Source organism: Eschrichtius robustus, chromosome 16 (assembly GCF_028021215.1).
Source record: "Eschrichtius robustus isolate mEscRob2 chromosome 16, mEscRob2.pri, whole genome shotgun sequence".
Lineage (NCBI taxonomy): Eukaryota > Metazoa > Chordata > Mammalia > Artiodactyla > Eschrichtiidae > Eschrichtius > Eschrichtius robustus.
In genome coordinates, this window is record NC_090839.1 from 24,609,215 (window position 1) to 24,622,165 (window position 12,951).

General features: G+C 57.9%; 2 protein-coding genes across 3 annotated transcripts in view; one reads left to right on the top strand and one right to left on the bottom strand.

Annotated features, from left to right (window-relative positions):
• Nucleotides 1-8,086, top strand: part of TRPC4AP (transient receptor potential cation channel subfamily C member 4 associated protein) — a 74,731-nt gene extending 66,645 nt beyond the window's left edge. For both annotated transcript variants that reach the window (XM_068525300.1, XM_068525299.1), the window contains exons 12-19: nt 1,151-1,252; nt 2,441-2,524; nt 3,597-3,687; nt 4,774-4,914; nt 5,501-5,609; nt 6,237-6,349; nt 7,360-7,566; nt 7,771-8,086. In XM_068525300.1, coding sequence (XP_068381401.1) covers nt 1,151-1,252; nt 2,441-2,524; nt 3,597-3,687; nt 4,774-4,914; nt 5,501-5,609; nt 6,237-6,349; nt 7,360-7,566; nt 7,771-7,908 — 985 coding nt within the window. In that variant the 3' untranslated portion in view covers nt 7,909-8,086. The remainder of the gene's footprint in view (nt 1-1,150; nt 1,253-2,440; nt 2,525-3,596; nt 3,688-4,773; nt 4,915-5,500; nt 5,610-6,236; nt 6,350-7,359; nt 7,567-7,770) is intronic.
• A 600-nt stretch (nt 8,087-8,686) lies between these two features.
• The window catches only part of MYH7B (myosin heavy chain 7B), a 41,295-nt gene continuing 37,030 nt past the window's right edge, over nt 8,687-12,951 (bottom strand). Inside the window, 13 exon segments of the mRNA XM_068524734.1 lie at nt 8,687-8,941; nt 9,017-9,154; nt 9,608-9,703; nt 9,786-9,890; nt 9,983-10,153; nt 10,239-10,364; nt 10,451-10,847; nt 11,278-11,393; nt 11,491-11,615; nt 11,739-12,088; nt 12,214-12,410; nt 12,501-12,619; nt 12,707-12,833. Of these exon segments, the coding sequence (XP_068380835.1) occupies nt 8,930-8,941; nt 9,017-9,154; nt 9,608-9,703; nt 9,786-9,890; nt 9,983-10,153; nt 10,239-10,364; nt 10,451-10,847; nt 11,278-11,393; nt 11,491-11,615; nt 11,739-12,088; nt 12,214-12,410; nt 12,501-12,619; nt 12,707-12,833 (2,079 nt within the window). The 3' untranslated portion in view covers nt 8,687-8,929.

Here is a 12,951-nt window from a genome sequence, read left to right on the forward strand (position 1 = left end):
GCCCTCTTATTTTTACTGTCCAACCTTTGGTGGAGAATGTATTGGAGAATGATTCTCTGCTATAAGGGAAGTGCAGGGGAGGGGTAAATGGCAGCTGACCTTGGCGTTGGTGAGACCTTGGTGAGCTGGAACACACAGGCAGCCACTGCTCAGCTCTTAGCAGCTGTTGGTGTACGGGAAACAAGGCCCAGTGTTGCATAGCTTCTGAGTTTTTCCCCCAGGGAAAGCCAGAAATTAAGATTTATGTGAAAAGTCCTGATTTTTAAGTGCTGGTTTATATTCTTTTGAAACATTGTATAAGCTAATAGGACATGCCTGAGGACACATGTGACCTCAAGGGCCTTCACTTTGCAGCTTTTGTCTGGATCGTGTTGATCATCCTCTTTGAGAGGTTCTCTGTCTGAAGGCCTCAAGCTCCAGCAAGTATGTCAGCCCTGAAAAATGGCACCAATATGTTCTGAACGTGTCCTTTTTTTCCTGAAGAATTGAGCCCCTAGCTTTCATCAGACTCTTAAATCTGATGGGTCGTGTTCGCAGGCTTGGATTTTATATATTCTAAAGCAGTGCGAAAATGTGGGAGCATTTTTCATGGGAGTGACATGATCAGATTCCAGTTATCTGAAGATCATTCGGGGTGCTGTGTGTGGGATTGACTCCTGTGGGGAGACCATTTAGGAAGCTGGTTCTGTCCACATGACTTGGGTGACGAGAGGCCTGGATGTGAAAGGGAAAGGAGGGAGGGAGTGTCACAGCCGACTCAGGCCTCCTGGTGGGAATGCTGGAACAGGGCCAGTCTTGAGGAGTAAAATAATGAGTTTGATTTGGACATCACTGAGTTGGAAGTGCCTTTGAGAAATTAAATAGAAATGTTCAGTGGCAAAAGAAAGGCCTAGAGATGCTAAGGAAAGGGGCCTCATTAGTGGACGTGGCAGGCAGAGGGTGGGCGTTGGGGCCAGGGAGACTCCCACAGCCTGAGAGCAGTGGGCTGTGTGCCCTGCCGCAGAATGCTGGCTCGGGGTAAGTGGTGTTGGGGGCGGGTACCCGGGGGCTTCTCGGATTCCCTCCACAGCAGATGGGCAGGGGACTAGCCCAGTGTTGATGCGGCAGCCACAGTTCCTGTCCTTTACCGCCTCCAACACATTTATTTCAGGAACAAGTATCTACTGCTCAACAACCAAGAGCTGAATGAACTCAGCGCCATCTCTCTCAAGGCCAACATCCCCGAGGTGGAAGCCGTCCTCAACACTGACAGGTGAGCATGGCTGGGGTGCATCTGTGGCCCACAGCCCACCCTGGTTTCCTGCGTGTCCCAGGGCTCCCAGATGGGTGCACACAGGTGTGTGTACTTGTCCTTTCTCACGCACGTGTAGCTACAGTGTCTTGAGGGCTCCTGTGTGCCAGGCACTGTCCTCCCGTCACCTGCATTATCTCATTGGAGCCCCACAGCAGCCCTTGGAGGGAAGTGCCATCGTCACCTCCACTTTACAGACAGGGGAGCAGGGGCTCGGAGAGGTCACCTGCCACAGGTCGTATATACTCTGCTCTCCCCCTTGTCACTCAGCTTTGTTGACATGCTCCTTTCCTGCCCTCTGTCAAGTCCCATTAGCTGGGTTATACTTGCCTCACTTTCTGGAGCAGAGCAGGGAAGTCACAGGCTCACAGGGGTCAGGGCAGGGAGGACTGTATCCAGCCACAGGAGTTGTAATTCTCCAGCCTTTTTTGTTTGTTTGTTTGTTTGTTTGTTTTTACTTTTAAAGTAGCAGAAATCTTTGTTCAAATGAAACTGAATATAGTCCCACCCTAACAGCTGTAGTGGGTGAATAGTAGAGCTGCTCTATTTGAAGGGGGAGTTTAAGGACCTAGAGTCCCTGCCTGCTTGGCCTTCTCTCCCTAATAATGCAACCTGAGTCATTTCCTCACTTACTGTCTTTGCTTCCTAGACCAGGAAGCGGAGGCCCAGAACCTCAGGTACTTGTCCAAGGCCAGCTGGAGCTGAAGCTGGGGCCCAGGGTACTCCCTGCCTCACCCTGTTGGCACAGACTTTGCCCCATCTGCTAGACTGTCATGGTATTTCAAACCCACTTTTGTTGTAAGCAGCCCTCTCTCCAGCAGTTCTGAGCCCTGTATGACTCTGGTTGTGTTTTTGGCCTCTCATCACTTGTCAGTGAGTTTGGGCAGGAAAAGCTGCCCTGAGATGTAGTGAGAATGCACTTGGCTATTCAGTTGTGAGACTGCAGGAGTCCTTAGGGTGCTCTGGACCCAGGTAGAGCAGGAGGACATCCTGTAGGTTTGGAAATGTCACCATGTTTTTTTACCCACCTAACCCAGCAGAGACACTCAACCCCAGGGCCCCAAGACACAGTCCTTCAGCCAAGTGGAATTTGGCCCCTGTCAGGCTCTCAGATCTGCCCCCAATATGTTCCTGTCTATTTTATTTCAGGAGTTTGGTGTGTGATGGGAAGAGGGGCTTATTAACTCGTCTGCTGCAGGTCATGAAGAAGGAGCCAGCTGAGTCATCTTTCAGGTAGATCTGGGACACGCATCTGCCACTCCTGAGGGCCCAGGAGCCAAGTGTTTCTTAAGCTGTTAGAATTACCTTCTTTAGTCACCAGCTTCTACCCCGGACATCTGGTTACTGTCCGGGAGAGGGAGTTTGCCGTCTCCCTTGTGTTGACTCAGCACGTACTCACTAGCTTCTGCGTGCCACCAGTGTGTTTCAAGAATTGACCAAGCATTCACCAAGCACCTGTTCTGTGCTGGTGCTGGACAGGTGGGGGAGAAATGGGAGCTACAGTCCCTGACCACATGGAGTTCCCTGGGTTGTGAGAAACAAGCATGAAAAGAAACCTGCGTGGGGGATGCAACGTGGAAAGGCTCGGAGCCAGGACCTGTCCCAGGAGCGGTGGGAGCAAAGGAAAGGCTGGTGGGGCGGGTGCGGACAGGGAGGGCACCTCAGTTCCTTAGACTCATCTAAGTTGAGTCTTAAAGGCTGCAGACAGCAGTAGCAGGTGAGGGAGGCATTCCATCAGAGTGGGTGTGAGCTGTCAGTAGGCTCCATCCCCAAGGGTCCCCTGTCAACTCAGCCTGCTTTGTCCTGACGTCCTCTTACGGATCCCAGCTCTGCCCTCCGGGGCCACTCAGTGAACATCAGCCACCTCTTCTCTAGGACAGCCCATCAGAAGTGAGCTCGGTGGTCTGTCCACACGTCTGTCAGGTTCCCTTATGCATTCCTGGCCCCTCACTTCCATGTCCTCCTGTTCCTCTGAAGGGGCAGAGGCTAGAGTGTGTTTTCACACGTGATTCACAGGCCCAGCCCTTTGATCCTAGATGCTGCCTTCTCCAAGACACAGCTCCTTCCAGACGAACCACATGGAGGACTGTTCCCCCCTGAGCTGTCAGATCCCTGAGGATGGGGACCCTTGATGTGTCCCCAATGCCTAGTGTGAGGCCCGATGCCTAGTAGATAGACGTTCAGTAAATGTCTGTTGGATAAATGAAAAGGCAGCAGACATCTCCCAGCCCCTTGGTGAATAGAACATGGGCCAGAAGAGGGCAGCCTTAGCCACCTGGGCCAGGGGTCAACATTTGGGTCGCAGGTTTTGGCAAGCCCGGGCTGTGGAGAGTTTCCTCCGAGGGACCACCTCCTATGCAGACCAGATGTTCCTGCTGAAGCGAGGCCTTCTGGAGGTAATGGCCCGGAGGAGCCAGGGTGTCGGGTGTCCCTCTCCCCAGCCCCATGCGTTGCTTTCCTGTCCTGAGACCTAGACAGCTGGCAGAGCAGACCAGATCTCTTTATTGTAAAATGCCAGAGCAGATCGCCCTGGTACTTCCCCTTAGCTATCAACTCTGGGTTCCCCATGGGTGCCTAATGGGTGATTGAGGGATCTGGGGGTGGCCATGGAGGATTATAGGAGTCTGTAAAGTTGCTCAGCAAGGCCTTTTGACCCTGAGGATATTTTGCTGCTGACTGAAAGTTAATTTCCCTTTATTGAAAAATGGCCTCCAGAAAAAGCAAAATTTACGAAGGGAGGTAGGGCAAAATGTCCAAAGCTACAACTGGTTAAAAAAAAATTAAAAAGATACAAATAAGAAACTGACCCATGCATTGTTATAAAAACCCATAAGGAAAAGAATTGATCCAAATTGGTATATACAACTTCAAGAAAATAAAAATGAAAAAGGAAACAGTTTAACTGTCATAGAAAACCTTCTCAAGGAGTTAATAAATTGCTTTATGTTCTTGATAAAAGTTCACTGACTTTAGTGTGAACTTCTTCTTTTATTAACATAAAGACAAACCATGGGGTCAAAATGTGTCTCGTGTTCTTAAACCCTGTGCTTCACTTGAATGGCTTCAGTGCTTGGGCAGTGGCCAGTGTTACCTCTGGAGACGGCCGCCTCCCTGCGAGCTGGAGAGCCTGGTCATCTTGCGGACAGTTTAGCTCAGACCTGGGCAAGCGAGAGAGGTTGTGGCTACATAGCCCAACCTCCCCCCACCCCCCACCCGCCTTCCTGGTGAGGTGTGTCAGGCCTGGCCCTGCCCTGGGAGCCACCAGCGTCCTCAGATGAGAATCTAGACAGGGGAGCAGGTTCCATCAACCTGGATGCTTGCTCGAAGCTAATGCCACGTGGTCTGAGCTATGTGCCAGGGCTGGGGGAGGCCGGCGGTGGGCAGCTTAGATGAGCGCAGCCTGGGGGCAGCAGCCATATGTGCCTGTTGGCCCCCGGGATCAGCCGCCTTCCTGCCTTCACCCTGTCCTCTCCCATCCCCAGCACATCCTCTACTGCATTGTGGACAGTGAGTGCAAGTCGCGGGATGTGCTCCAAAGTTACTTTGACCTCCTGGGGGAGCTGATGAAGTTTAATGTTGATGCATTCAAGAGATTCAATAAATACATCAACACGGATGCAAAGGTAAGTCTAACCCAGGGTTCCATGGGGTTTGCCACATCATCCAGAAGCTATGTTGGAGCCCAGTCTTCAGGTGCTGGTTTTAAATTGGAGAGTCCTGGGGAGTCAGCGGGTAGTTGTCAACAAACATTCATTAGCCCTTGCTGTGTGCCGGGCACTGTGCTAGACCCTGGGTACACAGGGATGAAAGTCTCAGCTGCTTGTGGGCAGGTGGGCTTGGAAATGGGTCTGATGCAGCATGCTGGGTGCCATGATGAGCCCCAGAAGGGAAGGACTGGGCCCGGTGTGTTAGGCTCACAGGATGTGTGTGGCAGAAACCCAGCTCAGACAAGTTGAGGTAAAAATGACAGTAGACCCTTCAGTGCAGAAAACACTGAACATAGTGTCAGAAGATCTGAGTTGAGTTCTTTTGCTGGGACTGCTTATTAGGTGGTGAGGGCAGGGCACAGGTTTGTCCGAGCTTCAGTCTTCCTGTTGGAAACAGCTGGGCCAGGGTACGGGGATGCCCCCTGCAGTGACTGCATGCCCTAGGCCTTGGCCGTCTCCAGCCGAGAGCCCACCACTCCGATCAGCCCAGCCTCTGCTCCAGTTCCAGGTGTTCCTGAAGCAGATCAACAGCTCGCTGGTGGACTCCAACATGCTGGTGCGCTGCGTCACTCTGTCACTGGACCGATTCGAAAACCAGGTGGACATGAAAGGTAAGAAAAAGCCGTAATGCCAAGGTGAATTGGTCCAGTGTGGCTGCAATTGGTATCAAACGCCCAGCCTCTAGCAAGGAGACAGAAATGTCTGGAAGTAGCTGCACCAAACACCCACGTGGTTGGGGTCAAGGCGGTGGCTCTCAGGGTGAAATTTTCTTGGCTTTTACTTTTATCATCCATGCTTCCTCTGATGAGCATGTGTGACATTTTAATGGCAGGTGAAAAAAAAAAAAAAAAAAACACTGTTGCCAGCAAAATGCAAAAAACAACACCCTTCCTCTCCTGGCCTGGACTTGCCTGGGATGAGAGGCCCCCGGGTGGTGAAGCCTGGGGAGGGCCTCTGGGAGAGGCGGTTCCCAAACGTGACCGAAGGACAAGGTGGAAGCAAACTCTTGGCAGGGGCTCTAGTGAGAACGCAGGCTTTAGCCAGGGTGGCAGAGCAGCTGGAGATTTGTTCCTGCTGCAGCCAACCTTTTCTGTAGTTGTTTTGACAGTGGGGGCTCCCAGCTTCAGAGTCAGAGCCCAAGGGGGGCTTGACTAGAAGCCTGGGTGTCAGGCCCCTGGGCCTGAGCCGCAGACCAGCTTCCACACCTGCTGCTCACACCTCTGCCTCTCTGTCCCTAGTCGCAGAGGTCCTGTCCGAGTGCCGCCTGCTTGCCTACATATCCCAGGTGCCCACACAGATGTCCTTCCTCTTCCGCCTCATCAATATCATCCACGTGCAGACGCTGACCCAGGTGAGAGGCCCTGCAGACCTGCCACAGGGAAGGGGAGATTGGAAGCAGTTACCCTCCTCCCAGAGCCACCTTCACCCTAGAAGTGTTGGGTTGGCCAAAAAGTTCGTTTGGTTAATGAATACATTCAATAAAGTTCTTGGTGAAAATGAAAAATGTGTCTTTTTACTTAAAACTGAACAAACTTTCGGGCCAACCCAATACATCTCCTGAGACCCATCCCTTGGTTCCTGGGAAACCCTCCCAGCTATTCTGAGGACTTTTCTCCAATAAGGATCAGTGCCCCATTTTACAGAAGGGGCCTGGGGAGGGAGCAAGGCTCCAAGGTCACAGGTGGTTTGGGGCAGAGTCAGGATGGGCACTGAGCTCTGACTCCCAGTCCAGTGCTCTCCGAGCCCAGCCTCCTGTGCAGACTTTGGGGTTGGACCTGATGTTGACTCCCACCTCCTTCAACAGATAACTGTGCAGCTGACCCTTTTCCGAGCTTCACACCCCTCTTTTCTAAAATGGGGGTAATACTCAGAGGTTGTTCTTTCGTTCCTTCATCTAACGTTTACTGAGGCGAGGCCCTGGGCTGGGGATGCACAGTGAACGAAACAGTCCGAGACACTTCAGGAAGCTGCCCGTCTAGTGCTGAGTGAAGCGGAGTGAGGCACCTGCATCTGATGCATGCACCCCGCCGCCCCAGGGATCGAAGCTCCTGGGAAGAAGCGATGCCTGAGCTGATTCTGGAGGAAGAGTGGACTCTATCCAGACTGATGATGCCGTTCCCACCGGGAACATCCCAGGGTGGGGGTGGGGGGTGGGGTGAGGAACCAGGAAGGCACTTGGGCCAGGATGCCGGCATCGTTCCTCTCCCCAGTCCTCTTGTCAGCCTTCTGCAGGGGCAGTGCAGTGCGTGGCCCCTGGACTCTGCCAGGGACGCTGTCCTCCCTGCCCAGTGGCACCCCCGGTCCACTGGGGCCCCTGGGGCTGCCGGCACGTGCGTGACCTGGATGGCCTGGTGCTTGCAGGAGAATGTCAGCTGCCTGAACACCAGCCTGGTGATCCTGATGCTGGCCCGACGGAAAGAGCGGCTGCCCCTGTACCTGCGGCTGCTGCAGCGGATGGAGCACAGCAAGAAGTACCCTGGCTTCCTGCTCAACAACTTCCACAACCTGCTGCGCTTCTGGCAGCAGCATTACCTACACAAGGACAAGGACAGCACCTGCCTGGAGAACGTGAGTGCCCCGCCGCTGAGGGGTGGCAGGCGGGCTGCGGGCACGCAGACCTAGGGCCCCTCGGAGGGGCATCTGGGGTCCCTGGTCCCCGCCTGGACCCTGTGGCAGGCAGCTCTTTGTCCCCTTACCAAGGCCCTCCCCGCGGGGTGCTGGGCTTGACCCGAGTCCCCCAGGCGCCCGCCCAGCCCCTCTCTCTTTGCCCAGAGCTCCTGCATCAGCTTCTCATACTGGAAAGAGACCGTGTCCATCCTGTTGAACCCGGACCGCCAGTCACCCTCTGCCCTTGTCAGCTACATCGAGGAGCCCTACATGGACATAGACAGGGACTTCACCGAGGAGTGATCTTGGGCTGGGCCTCGGGAGGCTGCTGGGCCTGGGCCAGCATGGGTGAGCGTGGGTACGTGTGCCTCACGCCCTGCCCTGTCCCGTCCCCCACCCCCCGACCTCCCTGCTGCTCTCCGCCTGCCCCAGGTCTTCAGGTACAGGCTTGGTGGGAGGGAGCGTCTAGAAGCCCTTGGCCCCTGGGTCTGAGGGCCCCGGGTCATTGGGGAGCCTCAGTTCCCTCAAGATCTCCATGACGAGGACAGGGACACTGTGCCCACCCTTCCTTCAGAACCCTGGGGTCCCGGCCCACCCAGAGGTAAGGGGACTTTTAAAAATAGCTCTGTCTGAGCTCCTGCCCGGTCTCTTGGCTGTCAGTCCTGGGGTGGGGAGGGAGATATGGGCACCCTCCCCCAATCTGTGAGCCAAGCTTGCCCTGGCCTTTGGACCCAGGCAAAGGCTTCTGAGCCCCTGGGCAGGGGTGGGGGACACCAGAGAACGCTACCTTCCCCCAAGCCTGCCCATCTGTCCCTCCCTTCCTCCCTCCCTTGTTTTCCTTTAGCTCCTCTGGTTCTGTTTGCTCATTGGCCGCTGTGTTCATGGTTTCCCCCAGAAGTGGGAGGGGCCTTCTCTTTCCATCCCTTGGAGCACAGGGAGGCCGCGGCCGGCCCCCCGCTCCAGGGCAGCGTCTCCTGCCTGAGCCCACACCCCGCGCAGGAGCCTGCCTGGGAGCATACCCTCGGCCCCTCCGTGTGTTGCCAATTTATTAACAACAAATAAACCAATTAAATGGAGACTATTAAAGAATTTATTTTAAATGACTGATGTGGACCTGACTTTTGTCCATGAGACCATGTGCTTCCCCTCCCCTCCTGAACCCCAAAGAATGAGAGGGAACCCGGTAGGAGCTGCAGATGTGGCGTTTATTCAGGGTGTAGCAGAGCTTGGGGTGGCGAGGCTCCAGCAGGGGTGGATGAAGAGAGGAGAGGATCAGGGTGGGGCAAACAGCAGGTGTCCCTCTTCAGAGCCCAGGGCTCAGGTGTCACTCCTTGTGCTAAGGGGAGAGGGGTGCCTGGGTGAGCTGCCCTCCACGCAGAGGGCAGGGTGGGTGCCCCACACCACTCCTCACCTTGGGGCCCAGGGTGTCCCGGGTCCGCGCCCGCAGCTTGTTGGCCTGGGTTTCCGCCATGTCCGCCCGCTCCTCCGCATCGTCCAGCTCGTGCTGGGCCTTGCGGTACTTGGCCAGGTTAGTGTTGGCCTGCTGCTCCTGGGGGCACAGGCAGGCCTGCTCACCCTTTGGTCACTGAAAGGGTCAGCACCCCCAGAAGGGGCTGGCTTCTCTGGGTCCTCACCTCTGCTCCACCACCACTGCCCGCGGCCCTCCTCCCTCACCAGTACCCACAGCAGGAAGGAGGAGGTGGAGCCACTCCTTCCAGAGGCGCCTGTGTGCCAGACCTGGCTGGAAGGGGAAGGCGCATTCGGTCCCTTCAGAGACAGAGCTAGGTCTCTCGTCTTGCCGGAGCTGTTAGAAACGCGTCTTTCTTCTCGCTGGGCAGTGGGGTCACTGTCCCAACCTACACACAAAGCCAACACGGGGGAATCCACGGCCCAGCGATGGAGCAGGCCTGACCGGCTGCTGGCATCCCACCTGGCTGCAGAGCCTGGGGCCAGCTGTAGAAGTTGGGTGACCACAGGCATCCTCAGACACCCATGCACTCACCGCCTCTTCACACTGCCGTTTGTAGCTCTTGACCTTGCTCTGCAGCTTGTCCACCAGGTCCTGCATGCGAGCCAGGTTCTTCCTGTCCTCCTCGGCCTGGGCAGGCAAAGGGGATTCAGGTCTTGCCCGAACCAGGCCAGCTCCAGGGCTGCCCCCCTAGGTGGACCTGGTCACCCACCTGGTACGCGAGCTCCTTGACCCGGCGCTCGTGTTTCCGCACCCCCTTGAGGGCCTCGGCGTGCTTCTTCTGTTCTGCGTCGAGCTCGGCCTCCAGCTCCCGCACCTGCAAGCAGCCAGCCCCGTGGGCCTGGTGCCCTCAGCCTGCCCTCTGGTGGCCCACCCTGCAGGGCAAGGGACTGGGAGGGCCGCACACACCTTGGCCTCCAGCTTCTGCACCTGCTTCTTTCCTCCACGGAGGGCGGCTTGTTCTGCCTCCTCAAGCCGGGCCTGCAGCTCCCGCACCGTCTGCTCCAGAGTCTTCTTCATCCGTTCCAGGTGTGCGCTCGTGTCCTGCTCCTTTTGCAGCTCCTCTGCCATCATGGCTGCCTGTGCGGGAGGAGGTGGCGTGGTCGGGGGTGAAAGTCCCTTCGGACTCTGCTCAGGGCCCCCCACGGTCCCGGCCCAGCCTCACGTCGGTGATGGCCTTCTTGGCCTTCTCCTCGGCTTCCCGCCTTTCCTGGGCAGCCTCCTCCGCCTCCCCGCTCAGCTGGGCCAAATCCACCTCTAACTTCTTCTTCTGGCTCAGGAGGCCTGTGTTCTGGGGAGGCGGTGGGGGGGTGGGCAGGGCTTTAGAGTCGGCCTTCAGGCCCCCGCCCCATGCATCCCTGTGACCCCCGTCCTCACCTGCGAATGCAGGAGGTTGAGGCGCTCGGTGGCCTCCAGCAGCTCCTGTTCCGCCAGCCGCCGGCTGCGCTCGCCCTGCTCCAGGGCAGCCCGCAGCTCTTCCAGCTCCGCGGCCAGCAGGGCGGCCCGCCGCTCCAGGGCCTGTGCCTGCTCGTGGAGCTCGGCCGCCAGGCGCTGCTCCGCATCCCGCCCCGCCTGCTCCTCCTTGAGTTGGGCCTGCAGCAGCCGCATGGCGGCCTGTGCCTCCGTGGCCTGGCGGGTGGCGTGGCCCAGCTGCAGCTCCAGGTCGTTGAGGTCACCCTCCATCTTCTTCTTGAGCCGCAGCGCCTCATTGCGGGCCCGAGTCTCTGCATCCAAGGAGGCCTGCAGGGACTCCACTGCCCGCTGGTGGTTGCGCCTGTAGTTAGGAGGGATGAAAGGAGGGGTCGTGGCCTGCGAGGGACTTGCTTACAGACACGCAGGGAACACTGGAGACGTGAAGCCAGTTGGAGAATAAGTGACTGATCGATCTCTCCCTGGTTTCAAGCCCCTTGTGTCTGCCTGCCTGTTGCCCATCAGAGCAATTTCACAGCAGACAGACAGGGACTGAACTCTGGCTCTACCCCCACTGTGTAACCTTGGGCAAGTCCTTTGGCCTCTCCGAGGTTCACCTCCAAACTGTGGACGATGGTCCCCACCTGAGAGGGTCGTGGGTATGGGGGCATTAGGTGTCTGTGCCAGTCCCCTGCACAGTGGGGCTCAGCCAACATCACCCGCCCTTGTGCTCTCAGGTGGTTGGGATGGGGGAGGCTGTCGGCCCGGGGAGGAGGGACAGCCCGGCCCCACACCTCAGGTTAGTGCACTCCTCGTCTTTCTCCGCCAGTTTCCGGTCCACCTCAGCCTTGACCTGGGATAGCTCCAGCTGGATCCGCAGAGTCTTGGTCTCCTCCAGCTCCAGGGCCCCCTGGGGTGCAGAGCAGATAGTATGGTGATGGGGCTGTGAGTGTATGTGGAGAGGGCAGGCCAGGGAGCAGCGGGTCAGTGTCCACCCCGCCCCTGACCTCGGCCTCCTCCAGTGTGGCCTGGAGCTCGCTCTTCTCCCCTTCCAGTGCCTTCTTGGCTTTCTCCAGCTCCTGGATGCTCTTCCCGCTGAGGCTGACCTGGTCTGTGAGGTCACTGATCTCCTCTGCAGAGTGGACAGGGCACTGAAGGGCCACCCCCATGGCTCTGCTCCAACTGTGTCACCCTGTGTGACCCTGAGGGACTCCCAGTGACCCCAGAGCGGCTCTGACCCTGGGGTGGGTCATACCTTGCAGGTTCTTGTTCTCCCGCCTGAGCGTCTCCAGGGCCTCGAGAGCCTCCTCGTGGCTGTGCTGCAGCCGGAAGAGCTCCGTGCCCAGGCTGCGGGCCTCCCTCTGGGCGGCCTCCAGCTCCCGCTGCATCTCCTCCTCCTGCCGCCGCCGCTCCTCCAGCGCCCGCTCCAAGTGCCGCTGCTTCTTGTCCAGCGCCGCGGCCGCTGAGGTCGCCCGCTCCAGCTCCAGGGTCACGTCCTCCGACTCTGTCTGCAGCCGCAGCTTGGCCTTCTCCAGCGACGAGCACTTGGCATGAGCGGCCTCTACCCCCGCCTCTGCCTCCTGCAGCCGCAGTGCCAGCTTCTTTCTAGGCCACGGGAGCAGACAGGATCTGGATGCGCAGCTGAGCCCTGCATCTCCCCTCACCCCTGACAGCTCAGAAGTGCAGGCGCCGTCCCTGTGTGGTGACGGCCTGGCCGGCAAGGCACTCACTTGGCCTCCTCCAGTTCCTCGGTCCTCTGGATGGCATCTGCCTCGTACTTGCTCCTCCACTGGGCCACCTCGGCGTTGGCCTTGGACAGCAGCCGCTGCAGCTCGGCCTGGGCTTCAGCCTCCTCCTCGTGCTGCTCCCGCAGGAGGTCACAGTCATGCCGCGAAGCCTGCACGGCATGGGCCAACGTGCTCTTGGCCTGCGGAGAGCCCAGTGACCTCAGCATCGGGCCGGGCCAGTGGCCCTGTGCCCACCCCGCCTGCTCTGTGGCAGCCAATGGCTGGCCCACCTTGCTCTCCTCCTCCAGCTGCCGCCGCAGTTCCTCCAGGCTCTGGGTGGCCAAGGCCTTCCCACGGCTCAGCTGGCTAATCAGAGACTCCTTCTCCTCCAGCAGGCGGCTCAGCTCCCCTGCAGGCCAAGGGGCGAGCCGGCAGGTCAGGTGGGTGAGGGGCAGCACCGAACCCCGCTGTGGCCCAGCCAAGCCCCCGGCCTCACCGCTCTCAGTTTGTAGCCGCCCCCGCTGGGTGCTGGCATCTGCCAGTTGCCGCTGCAGCTCCTCCACCTTGACCTTGGCCTCGCTCAGCTGATCCTCATAGGCCCGGCACAGCTTCTCTGCACTGGCCTGGGATCCGGGGTCAGGGATCAGAAAAAGTTTGTGACTCACAGGGCAGGATCTAGGGCTGCCAGTCAGAGACGGGGACCCGGAGTCGGGAACTAGCAGGCTAGACACGTGCCCAGGA